The sequence below is a fragment of the Danio rerio genome, chromosome 14 (genome assembly GCF_052040795.2).
Source record: "Danio rerio strain M-AB ecotype USA chromosome 14, GRCz13ab, whole genome shotgun sequence".
Lineage (NCBI taxonomy): Eukaryota > Metazoa > Chordata > Actinopteri > Cypriniformes > Danionidae > Danio > Danio rerio.
In genome coordinates, this window is record NC_141034.1 from 19,400,094 (window position 1) to 19,414,080 (window position 13,987).

The following is a 13,987-nucleotide window of genomic DNA, read 5'->3' on the forward strand; positions in this document are numbered from 1 at the left end:
GATTGTGTTTTTGTCTTACCTGCCTTCTGGAACCACTACCCTGGACTCGAATACCGTTGTTGTCTCAAGGCCACCGACGTACACGATGAGCTAATTGGACAAACTGATTGCAGCAGAAAAGCCCTTCACACGGATGTAAGCGGTCAGCCGGTATGCGTGAAAAGGAACAGCGTCCTACTGACCCGTATCGTTCGTTTAAAAAAATGAAATGCAGCCATAAGTACCTCCTGGTACATAATTTGCGGTCTCCAGAAACCACAGTCCACGGGACTACGTTTTCAGAATGAGCATGAGTTGGATTTAGCTCCTATTGATTCCTACTTTCGATGACTAGGTGCTCAACCCTGTTTTTGGAGATGTACTTTGTGCTGAGTAAAGCTGCAGTCACACTGGACTTTTCTCCCTATAGTCTTCCATTTATACGCACACAAATGCGTCAGACCGGAAACGCAAGGTTGTGCGTCAAGTTTTGCATTTCACTGCTTTGTAAAGTTAAGGTCGGTGAACTCTGTCCAGCAAAATCGCAAAACTTGAGTGCGTGAGACCAATCGAGGATCAAAACATGACCTCTCTGGACAGAAATGTTAAATATAGACCAATCGCTTTTTAAAATGTCTAATTATATTGTTTAATCCAGCCCCTTTTCGCAGAGCCGTACTACAGAATTACGCATGCTCAAACTCTAGTGTGACTGCAGCTTTATCCTCCCACCCTAATCACACCTGAACCAATTAATTAGGACTTGAACAGCACTTGATAATTACAGGCAGGTGTGTTTCGGTTGCAACTAAAATCTGCAAGAAGATAAATCACCAGAACCAGGGTTGGTCACTCCTGCCATGTTGGCGAATTGGAAATGAGAAAACAACTGCCATCATGAGGCAAAAACTCCAGTTTAATGGTCACACAACTACAGATATCTGAAAATCATTACAGTTTCACTGTGCCCTGATATTGTGTTTCCTGTAGACAGATAGCCAAACTATCTAGTAAAGACAGTGGTTTTGAAAATACCTGTGCTGGTAGACTCTTAAGGTCACTAACTCAACTCACAGTGAGCTACTGTATCGTCCTGTAGACCTCTGTTTCAACCCTGCTCCAGCATACTTACCTGCAATTATTAAGTAGCCCTAAACACCTTGATCAGCTGGTTCATATGTGTTTGACTACACTTGGAGTTGAAATCTCCAAGATAACATACATGATGTCATTTATGTGTGTGAGTTATGTCATTGCCATGGTGTGAGCTAATGTCATTTACCATGGTTACTTTTTGTTGATGTATGACTGGCATTTACAGAGATAATTCTGCTTATGTGGTAGATCCACATGTATCCTCTCACACAGCTTAGTTTTTGTAATAATTGCAAAGGTTGTTATTGTTTTCATACTTTACATAATGTATTTTCTATTGCCCTACCTTTACTGTATCCCTAAACCCAACTCTCACAGGAAACTGTTCACGTTTTACTCAAAAAACTCATTCTGTATGATTTAAAATCTTTTTGAGAAATGAGGAAATCAGCATTGTTCTCATAATTTGTAATCTCTTTGTAATACCTGTGTCATAAACATGTCATTAAAGATTTGTGTTTTGCCATGTCACAATTTAAAACATGCACACAAACACATGGAGCAGTAGGCTGCCCAGGGACCAATTGGGATTTAGTTCCTTACTTAAGGGACTCACATCAGCCATGGTATGGGCGTTAAAGCAAGTACTTGAATTCATCAATATATCTACAATGCCTGTCAGCGCCAGCACTCACACATGCAAGTCCAACTCTTTAACTGTTATGGCTGTCACTGATCTGTGCCACATGGGAGAAAATAATTGGGACATTTGAACATGTTAATGAAAATGTGGCCTTCCATAGGTAGTCAAAACAAATTAGGTTGTATTGTTTTTGTTGTGCAAACAGACACACACTGATTTAATTAGTTGTTGAAGCACATTAGAGAGACAGATTTTAACATTTAACCCTGAAATTCATAAACTATTTTTTTTATGTAGCCGAGAGTAAAAGTTGCTAATTTGTTCTCTGTTTTCATCAGCTGTCAAAAGCACACAAGATGTAAGGCCACATAATGTTTAGGTAATACTTTATTTTGGTGGTCCATTTGTTGAATTAAATTATATTGCATTTACATGCCAACTAATTGTCATTAGATTATAAGTAGACTGTTAGGTTGGGGATAGTGTTAAGGTTGGTGTAAGTTGACATGTACTTTCAAAATATATTACAGTCAGTTAAATGTCTGTTGAAGGGGCAGTATCAACAGATATTAAGCAGAAAGTCTATTAATACTTAAATGGACCATCAAAATAAAGTTTTACCAATGTTTCTTATGTCTGTGAATTATGGCCCTGGTATGGTATGTTTTGGTTATTTGGTTTGGTGTAAAAATCCATATTTTTTTTGTTCAAATTTGACTGTGACTGATCCATAACAGACTAATTGGAAAACTAATTGATTTGAGCATAACAGTCTGTTGGAAACAAAATTCAGACAATCATGAAAAGGACAATAAAGACTCTAAATACTCATTTAGAGTCAAGTCTTTCAAGTCTGTCAAGTCTTTCATGCTAGTTCACACACTATGATACATACTGTAGGCAGCATTACATGTTGCAGTGATTTAGTCAGTTTTTAGCTCAGTTTTTGGTTAGTTCATATAAATACACAATGTAATAGTCTCTATTATTAACTCTGCCTACGGTGTATACGTTTTAGAAAGACAGAATTTTAGAAAAAAATTATGTTTACACGACTACTACCATTACTTTTCCAACTAGCCTACTTACAAAATGCGAAGTGTACTTTGTTATACAGAAAAATATTGTAATCTACATAGAACATGTAAATCATGAGATCAAAACGTGAATAGATGTTAGATGTATTATTAATATATTATGATAACAGTTTGTTTGATAACAGTTTGTGTATTTGCTGTGATAATTTTTATACCGTTTATAATATATTTTGTACAATAATAACCCTATTTGTTTGACTTGTATTCATTATAATCATGTTGTAATTGTTTAAATGTAGGCAATATGGCAGCTTTTCCCCATAACCTTATCTAAAGCCTACACACTGATTTTATAAAAGAGGTTGTTTACTAATACTCTAGAGAAAAGAATAGTCATCGATGTAAAACAACCATTATATACCAGTTGTTTAGTCATCCTCCTCAATTCACTCACTCAAGCACACAGTCCGGTTTCCTCCTCCCACCTACGTGCAGCCCGTCCGCCCGCGCGCGCGTTACGCATGAGAGATTCCGCTGCGTCCCTCGTCCGTGGGCCGCTGGTGTTGGGCTATAAGAGACGTGCGGCGAGCGGCGCTCCTCAGTCGCAGTCGACTCGAGCACCAGAGCTGACCGATAGAGCAGATAGCAGACCCCGATCAGGCTAACTCGCTCTCGGTTTGGATTTTGGGATGACAACTCGTGCGGCTGCGCGGAGCGCTCGTGCCTCCAACACTCTTACCTTCAAGAGTAAGTACCAACTTTTTATTCTTATTAGTTCATTTTTAAAGGTTCTGCTCAGCTTTGGCACATAGACTGCACTTTTATTTTCTTAGTGAAATTTTAAGCTGGAATATTTTCATTCAAGTAGATATGTACAGAAGCTAGATAATATAAACATTTAATTATGATTACACTGAGCTTTTACGTATTTATGTACAACTGCTATGAATAGTTTTGTATGTTTTTGTACATATTTTTTACAAATTATTCAACATACCAACATACGTAAAAAGTAAATAAATAAATAGATATGTGAAAATAATACACAACCAACTGTCTAGTTTTCCAGTTGGACAATCCCAGCTGACCTGACCAAAGTACAGTTACTTCTGATTATTTAGATTTTTTTCTTATTATTAATACATTCATTATAATAAAGTATTTTTTTTATAAAAGTATATAAACAAACTTTTTTTTCAGATTTAAAAACATGTTTGGTAAGACCAGTATATATTTATTTACATTAGTAAACTTATTGAGCAAATGGTAAAAAGCAATTATGGAAAAAGGGTACGCAGTTAAATTTTCCACATTAGTGAGGAGCAGTGGATTAGAACACCTTGTTCTAGAAAGTTCATGGAGTGACCAGGTCATGGGTCAGGTAATAGGAAAATCTTGTGCAGGCAACATGAATACACGCCACATAATTAATTCACGCCATGCGTGTCTTTAAGCGCCACGTTATTGTCTAGAGTCACCGAACCCCATGAGGTGCCCTCTTAAATATAGATGAGCTGCAGTAATTGAATCGGGTTTGGTTTCACAAACCTGAAGTTAATCCAGCCTTTTTGTTTCACGCACTCTTAGGCACTGTTCTGTTCTACCCTGGTTGGACAAAGCCAGGGGATTCTCTGAGTTTTTCATATAATAGCTTTCTTCCAGCATGACATCAATGCATATTAATTTTGGTTTCCTAACAAAGCAGCATCTCAAATTGCTTCTGCTACATAAATCCAGCACAATGGATCTGAATCACTTTAGAACTTTTGTTCATTTTGAAACAGCTTCTTCTCACATGCAAACATGGACATCATGTTAAGTCTCCCTCTTTCTTTCTCCCCAGGTGGTTTGACTCTATGGTTGGTGATATGGCTGTTGGCATGTCGCTGTGCACCAGGTCAAGCATGCCCCAGGTTGTGTGTATGCTACCATATGCCCATGACTGTGAGCTGTCAGTCTCAGAACTTCACTTCTGTTCCTGCCGGTGTGCCCTATGACTCCCAGCGTGTCTTCTTGCAGAACAACCGTATCACTGAGCTCAGAGCGGACTCTTTTGGCTTTGAAACACAGGTGTGGGCTTATTCACTGTATGTGTGAACATTATACTGAATTGCAAAGATACGCAGTAAGCAGAGATTTAAATTTGTCCTAATTGTTGATTCTGCAGGTCCTTTGGCTGTACTCCAATAACATCACATGGATCGAAGCAGGTGCATTCAGTAATCTCCGTGTACTAGAGGAACTAGATTTGAGTGACAATCCATCACTGCGCAGGTTGGATGGGGGTGCATTCAGGGGGCTGGAGCGCTTGCAGAGCCTCCACATGCACCGTTGCCACCTGACCGAGCTGCCTGCTGACCTCTTCCACAAGCTCTACAGCTTGCAGTTCCTCTACCTGCAGGAAAACCAGCTGACAAACCTTCCCGATGGCCTCTTCTCTGATCTGGTCAACCTCACCCACCTTTTCCTGCATGGCAATCGCATTCGGACTGTGTCTGAAAATGCTTTTCGTGGTCTGGTGAATCTTGATCGACTGCTTCTGCATGACAACCGCATTCGGCAAGTCCATCGGCGCTCCTTCCGTGACCTGGGCAGGCTGACCATCCTCTATCTCTTCAACAACTCTCTGCAGGAGCTTCCTGGTCAGGCGTTAAGGGATACATCATCCGTGCAGTTTCTCAGGCTCAATGGAAACCCCTGGACCTGCGGTTGTGAAGCAAGGTCACTCTGGGAGTGGTTCCGCAAAGCTCGGATTTCCAGCTCAGACCTAACCTGCTCTTCACCAGCCCCCCGTAAAGGCCAGGACCTGAGATTCCTGCGGGAGCTAGACTTTGCTCTCTGCCCCTTGCCTGACCCAGGTTCCATGGCAGGCACTACAACCACCACTTTCAGCACCAAAACACGTTGGTGGTTCTCAAAGAACAAGCCAGCCTCATCATCCAAGAGCCACTTTCATAAGAGCAGTGAGACCTTGAAGGCCTTCCCATTCAACTCTGGCAAGAATCCCTCATCTTCATCGACTTCCTTCTCATCCAAGTACGATCTCACAGCAGAGGAGGCTGCCTTACCCAAGCTGGAGCCTGAAGAGTACTGGGCAAACTATGGCAATGAGGATGCAGCCTCAGTTCGCTGTTTCGAACTTGAATGTCCACCAGGTTACGACTCTCCCATTCTCCCATCTTCCTCTTCGTCTTCACTTCTGTCTTTCCTCTCACTCACAGCACTGACTCTTTCTTTTCATCTGCTCTTCGGCTGAGTCTTTTTCTCCTCCTCTTCCTCTTCTGTTATCCTACACTACCTTTCTCCTGCGATCGGGCTTATGCTGATTAATGCATATAAGCAGCAATGCAGAAAAAAAGGGTGACAAGAAACTGGCACAGAACAACAACATTTATACAACGCATACTGTAAGGTGCAATATATGCAGAACAACTGAGCCAGGGATGAAGCATGTGTGCACCCCCAGAAGGCTTTGCAACACCAGCTCAAGTCATGTCCTTCTCTATAATGAGAGAATATAGGACAAGTAGAGGGGTAAAGAGGGACTGATGTGGTAAATGAAACTAGAGGTAAAGACGGCAAGGAAAGTCTCGACACAAAGAGAAAACTCTAAAACCAGCAACTGAGACTGTACCAGTTATGAATGACCGTCACATTGTCATGTACATAGGAACTATTCAGACGAATTAGTCCAAGAGAGTAAATATGTTCTAGTCATTAGATTAGAGAGTAGTTCTCTTTGTATTTTTGATGATCTTTGAGCACTACATCAGATTCGTCATCACATACAGTGGCTCCAAAATATATTTTTAGACACTTAAGCTCCTACAAAATGTCTGAATTTTAAAAAGAAGGTTTATATGGTAACAAGGTTTATTTATAAGGTTAAGGTTTATTTATAACAAAGTTTATATGATAAAACAATAGAGAGACTGCATTTAGACATTCTGGTTGTTTTAGAGTAATGTGCATAATTATTGGCAGGAACTTATGGCAGATGCCCCTAGCTTTGATTTTGGCTTTGTGTCTAAAGACTTTTGGTGCCACTGATAAAGACGGTAACTAATGTTTTCATTTGTTAAGTCTGTGTTAAGAGCTTTGGTTCGTGTTAGTTAATCTGAGTTGTGCAGGGTATCAGGTGAAGGAAGTCAATGTTTAATTCAACCTGAAGAATTAAGGAAGCATTTGAGGCGAGAGATCTGTGTTTTCTCTGTTTAAGATAACGCCTAGTCTTTCTCTCAGAGCAAGTGTTCAGCTGTTAACAAAATGTCAAACACAGTCATGCCTTCTGTCTGAAAACATGTAAATAAAACCACCGTGAATAAAAAATAAACTATCTTTGACATATTATTGAATGATCTCTTATTGCAATATGCTGGGTTGTGAGTGTGTGTGTGTGTGTGTGTGTGTGTGTGTGTGTGTGTGTGTGTGTGTGTGTGTGTGTGTGTGTGTGTGTGTGTGTGTGGTCTTGTTTTTATATTAAAGTGGGGACTTAAACCTAAATGGACACAGATTATATACGGGACTTGTGTCCTAAATTGAGGTCCCCATGGGTATTAGGATTAGGGGTAGAGTTGGCAAACCAGACATAAGTATCTGCTTGTTGTAACGTATGGAATACTGTTTTTGGTCAAAGCCGCTACTCATTTGCATTGAGAAAATATTAGTTTATGACCACTTTTTAGTCATATTGCAAATTAAAGTGAAGTTTAAATAAAATCATAGTGTACACAACAGTCTCTAGACTTGCTGCATCATAGACACCAATATTTTAACAATTTATAAAAAATTAAAAAAAAGAATCACTTTCTGGCTGCTATTAGAATATTAGGCGTATATATATATATATATATATATATATATATATATATATATATATATATATATATATATATATATATATATATTAAGGGTGGAGCCGAACCCGAATACGGTATTCGGAAAGGCACGAATAGCGTGTTTTTACAAATACTTGATTCGAACAAATACTTGAAAAATTATTTGTATTCGGGAGCAAGAAAAACACTATATCAAAAAGCAGCGTTTCCTCATGAAACCACAGTGCATGCCCGCGTGAGTGAGTGAGTGAGAGAGAGAGAGAGAGAGAGAGAGAGAGAGAGAGAGAAAGACACACGCTCAGTGCAAAACGCGCCAAAGCCCGAAACTGAAAGCGAGACGTGACTTTTAAGGGACTGTTTCATATGGATTTATTAATCATTCTTACTGTTCAGTGATCGCAAACTGCCGTAGTTTATTAAAGACGCAAACCCCTCACTGCACGTCAGCTGCGCGCCTTCAACAGACCTCCTCATTCCTGCAGCACGAGAGCTTTATGATTGTTTATGCGCGCCAAAAGTGGCGGATCTGTCCGGTAAAATATCTGACTGCGTGTCACCGTATCCCTAAGGACTGTTAGGCGAAATATTTGACTGCATGTCACTGCATAACAAACGACTGAAACGATATAACTAGAGAAATCTCCACTGTGCGTATGGCAAGCCGTTTTAGCATTTAGCACCTTGTTCAGACTATCCATAAATATATTTAGATATATCTCTAATTATATTTTGACTTGTCATAATTATAATTCAGATTGGAAATATCTGCAAATATATTATGACTGACTAGTCATATTCCTCCATTGACTTCCATTGAAAAATATTTGCAGATATCTCTAAATAAACAAACAAACAAACCTTGTGTCTTTTTTGTGGCAGGCAGATGATAATAGCAGGGCTGTATCTTTTAGTATTATATAGAATACTTTTGTTCTGCCAGATCTCCCGGGCAGGGTTTTATTTAGATTTATTTAGTTAATTTTAGTTTTTGGAATTCTGTCCATTGGAAAGAAGTTCTTTCAGAAGAAGAACAGTTTTTTGAAGTATTATTTGTTTTTATTCTGTCTATTCAGTGTCCTTCAACAAGAACAGTGGTGGTGGGGTTCATAATATTCACAATGGTATTTTATTAGTTGTTGGTTTAACCATGGATGAGATAATGGCTTCTATGTTATTTTCTTTTCAATGACATTTCTTATCACATGTTCAAAAACAACAGCCAATATTGCATATCTATAATTTATATAATGGGTATAATTAAACAATACTTTCAATATAACGTAAATTAGAAGTGTAATAGAAAAAATATATATTTTTGCGCCATTTTGAATTTTACTCAAATACAAATACAAATACAAATACAAATACTTTTCCCCTCTCAACAAATACAAATACAAATACAAATACCGGCTGCTCCGCACATCCCTAATATATATATATATATATATATATATATATATATATATATATATATATATATATATATATATATATATATATTAAGGGTGGAGCCGAACCCGAATACGGTATTCGGAAAGGCACGAATAGCGTGTTTTTACAAATACTTGATTCGAACAAATACTTGAAAAATTATTTGTATTCGGGAGCAAGAAAAACACTATATCAAAAAGCAGCGTTTCCTCATGAAACCACAGTGCATGCCCGCGTGAGTGAGTGAGTGAGAGAGAGAGAGAGAGAGAGAGAGAGAGAGAGAGAAAGACACACGCTCAGTGCAAAACGCGCCAAAGCCCGAAACTGAAAGCGAGACGTGACTTTTAAGGGACTGTTTCATATGGATTTATTAATCATTCTTACTGTTCAGTGATCGCAAACTGCCGTAGTTTATTAAAGACGCAAACCCCTCACTGCACGTCAGCTGCGCGCCTTCAACAGACCTCCTCATTCCTGCAGCACGAGAGCTTTATGATTGTTTATGCGCGCCAAAAGTGGCGGATCTGTCCGGTAAAATATCTGACTGCGTGTCACCGTATCCCTAAGGACTGTTAGGCGAAATATTTGACTGCATGTCACTGCATAACAAACGACTGAAACGATATAACTAGAGAAATCTCCACTGTGCGTATGGCAAGCCGTTTTAGCATTTAGCACCTTGTTCAGACTATCCATAAATATATTTAGATATATCTCTAATTATATTTTGACTTGTCATAATTATAATTCAGATTGGAAATATCTGCAAATATATTATGACTGACTAGTCATATTCCTCCATTGACTTCCATTGAAAAATATTTGCAGATATCTCTAAATAAACAAACAAACAAACCTTGTGTCTTTTTTGTGGCAGGCAGATGATAATAGCAGGGCTGTATCTTTTAGTATTATATAGAATACTTTTGTTCTGCCAGATCTCCCGGGCAGGGTTTTATTTAGATTTATTTAGTTAATTTTAGTTTTTGGAATTCTGTCCATTGGAAAGAAGTTCTTTCAGAAGAAGAACAGTTTTTTGAAGTATTATTTGTTTTTATTCTGTCTATTCAGTGTCCTTCAACAAGAACAGTGGTGGTGGGGTTCATAATATTCACAATGGTATTTTATTAGTTGTTGGTTTAACCATGGATGAGATAATGGCTTCTATGTTATTTTCTTTTCAATGACATTTCTTATCACATGTTCAAAAACAACAGCCAATATTGCATATCTATAATTTATATAATGGGTATAATTAAACAATACTTTCAATATAACGTAAATTAGAAGTGTAATAGAAAAAATATATATTTTTGCGCCATTTTGAATTTTACTCAAATACAAATACAAATACAAATACAAATACTTTTCCCCTCTCAACAAATACAAATACAAATACAAATACCGGCTGCTCCGCACATCCCTAATATATATATATATATATATATATATATATATATATATATATATATATATATATATATAGCGATCATACATCGCTTTGTAAACTATTATTATTACCATTTGTTGAGCCATACAGTTTGGTAGGACGCTTAGACCTGGAAGCCACTTTGCGTGATGTCACATTTAAAAAAGGATATGTACAAGTGCCTATAGAAAATCAGCATATCCTGTGAAAATCGAAAATCTAACAAACCTTTACTCACATTACACCCTGCTTTCAAAAGACCTTCAGGATAAAGTTGACACAGGGTAAGAAAATGTGTGTGAGTTTGTGTGAGAGAGAGAGATAGCAATAACTGAGCAGATGATGATGGAGAAAGGACAAGAGATTACATTTTCAAATCTTACCCCAGTGCTAAAATAACAGTTATTACCCTGTTAATATTATAGAATTATACAAATACAGTTTGTAAATTCAGCCGATCTCTGCATCACGACAGGAGCCCTTTTAGCTAAGTTTAGCATAGATCATTGAATCAGATTAGACCATTAGCATTTTGCGTAAAATGTTTTGGATAAGTTTTCTGTTTAAGGATCATCTCTTCATCTCATGATACCAACGTAAAATTAAAAGTTGCTTTCTTTTAGGCTGATATCTACAGTAGGAACTATATTTTCATTCAACACAGGCTCATTCTAAAAATGTAGCCCTATATACATTTCTGGAGATCATGAATTATGTAGCCAGAAGTATGTATGGCTGCATTTTGTTTTTTAAAAGAATGCTACGGGGTGATACACCATTCCTTTTCGGGCTTAACAGCTGACCACTTACCTCCGTATAGACAGCTGTTAACAGTTTGTCCAGTTATCTCGCCATGTACGTCGGCAGACTTGAGACACAGAAAGGAGTTGACCACAGTGACAGGGTTCGAGTCTGGTGAAAAATGATTTCAGAAAGCAGGTAAGACAAAAGAAGACGCCAAAAAATAAAATAAACAAATAAATAACAGGGTGACAATTTAGTAAAATCTGAAAATGTGGTAAAAATCAGGCGAGGGCTTTTCTTTTTCTGAATTTCTTTTTAACACTGTTAGTTGGGTTTAAGGAAGTGGGTGAGCATTGGTCAATCAGTGCTTTAGAAAACACTATTGGTTGGGTTTAGGGAAAGAGGAGGGTGTGTCAGTTGATCAGTCATTCAGTCAGTAAAGCATAAAGTCAGTCAACCACGGCCTCTGGTGGATTTACAGGAGAACAGCAGGCGCAAATGACACTTGTGAGAGAAATTTGAGATCTCAAAAGGCGCACAGCGGCGTCTGGTGGATTCACAAAAACTGCAAAAAAAAAAAAAAAAAAAAAAACATACCTCCTGGGATGTATTTGGTGCTCTCCAGAAATGTATATAGTCGTACGTTTTCAGAATAAGCCTGGGTTGCTTTTATTTCGGCATAATAACCAAAAAAGAGAACAATGCCAAATTTGATTGTTCCATCCATAGACACGGAATTGGAAACACCTCACATTAGTTTTTTGTTATTTGATGCAAAGATATTTAAAATAAAAAATATTAACAACTTTCAATGATTTAAGATGCTGATAATTGTAAAAACAATTAATAACCTTCTTGTGAAATTAGTCTATTGTACTTTCCTAAACATATCCGTAAATTAGCAATTTTCCACATTTTGCGATTCAAAACACAAGACAATATTTTTAAACATTTTTTTAAACATAATAGTTCATTCATTCATTCATTCATTTTTATTTGCTGTTCAGGGGCCGGGTCAAGGGGCAGCAGTCTCATGAGAGAACTCTGAGATCTTGTCCTTTCGTTCATGACCCAAAGCTAATGACCAAAGGTGAGAGTAGGAACGTACAGTAGATTACAGTACAGTAGATGCTCGAGTGACGTCACTGGCGTCACTGTCTCCGTTCGGTCACACACTGTGTGCTTGAAGTTTGGACTTGCTATTTACTCGCAATTTAAATCTTAATCATTAAATTCTTCCTCATTCGCTAAGTATTTGTCTCTCCTACTTAGGGTGACCAAACCCTTAATACATTTATACAAACAAAGCTGCTTTAAAAACGGTCTGTCCCTCGAGCATCCGCCTGTTGTTTGTAGCTTTAGCCTGCTAGCGCCGCTGGTCAGCTAAAGCTACCGACCTCTTTAACCATACACTTTTGACTTACTGGCTTTGCTCTTTACCCCGTAAAATGTCGCTTCCGTCTCTGTCCTTGTGTGCAGGAGAAGCATCGATGGAGGCGTTGGAGCTGGAGCTGGAAGAAGTGGAGTCCCAGATCCGCGCGCTGGTGGTAAGACGTTCGCGGCTACGGGAACGGCTTCTAGCCGTACCTAATGCTAAGGCCGTCTCATCACCTAAGGTACGTGAAAATTACAACCACATCATTCCCTCTACCTCAACCCCGCGTCCTTCTCTGTCCAGGCCCAGCGCACCCGGGGCGCGGCTCAGCCAGGCGTCGTTCACGCCGACACCCGGCTACCACGGCGCCTGGGTGCAGCCGCGCAAGGTGCTTCCCAGATCCCGGGGCAGATTGTCTCCGCCTGTGTTCGAGATCTCCACGGAGAACCGCTTCTCCCCTCTCCGCGAGTCGGGTCCCGATGTGGCCATCATCGGTGACTCGATTGTTCGTCACGTCCGTGCCGCCTCCTCAAAAGGTAATAAAGTACGTACTTTCTGCTTTCCTGGTGCCCGTGTGAAAAATATTTCTACACAGATTCCAACCATCCTGGGCGCTGCCGAGAGCCCTGGTGCCGTTGTCCTCCACGTGGGGACAAACGACACCGGGCTCCGGCAGTCGGAGATCCTGAAGAAGGACTTCAGGAGCCTGATCGAGACGGTTCGACGCACCTCGCCCGCCACGCAGATCATCGTTTCTGGGCCGCTTCCTACCTACCGCCGAGGAAATGAAAGGTTCAGTAGACTTTTAGCTTTGAATGAGTGGCTAATAACATGGTGTAAAGAACAGAAATTGCTCTTTGCTAATAACTGGAATCTTTTCTGGGAGCGTCCTAGGCTCTTCCGTCCTGACGGCCTGCACCCCAGTCGAGCCGGAGCTGAACTCCTGTCGGACAACATCTCCAGACTACTTCGCACCATCTGACTAGCAGGTAAAAATTCACAAAATTCACACTATAGCCATCTAGACTCTTGTTCACCCCACTTAAACATCAGTAACGCATATCTGGCGAATCCTATAGAGACTGTGTCTGTTCCTCGTATTATTAGATTAAGAAATAAACGTACTGTGTGCTCCAGGAAAAATCTAGTAAGAATCAAACCAGAAAAACCAGTAGAAAGTGAAAATACAAATTTCGTAAAACTTGGTCTCCTAAACATCAGGTCACTTGCACCTAAAGCACTTATCATTAATGAAATAATAACAGAAAACAATCTTAATGCACTCTGTCTCACTGAAACCTGGCTGAAACAAAATGACTATATTAGCTTAAATGAAGCAACTCCTCCAGGATTCTTATATAAACATGAGGCTCGTCAAACTGGTCGTGGTGGTGGAGTTGCATCAATCTTTAGTGA

General features: G+C 39.2%; 1 protein-coding gene across 1 annotated transcript; it reads left to right on the forward strand.

The window, feature by feature from the left end:
- The first annotated feature begins 3,376 nt into the window (after positions 1-3,376).
- Positions 3,377-6,020, forward strand: rtn4rl2b (reticulon 4 receptor-like 2b). Its single transcript, NM_203483.1, is given in 3 exon segments — positions 3,377-3,501; positions 4,598-4,824; positions 4,922-6,020. Coding segments are annotated over 3 exon segments (1,374 nt in total). The 5' UTR covers positions 3,377-3,443; the 3' UTR covers positions 6,011-6,020.
- Positions 6,021-13,987: the final 7,967 nt, after the last annotated feature.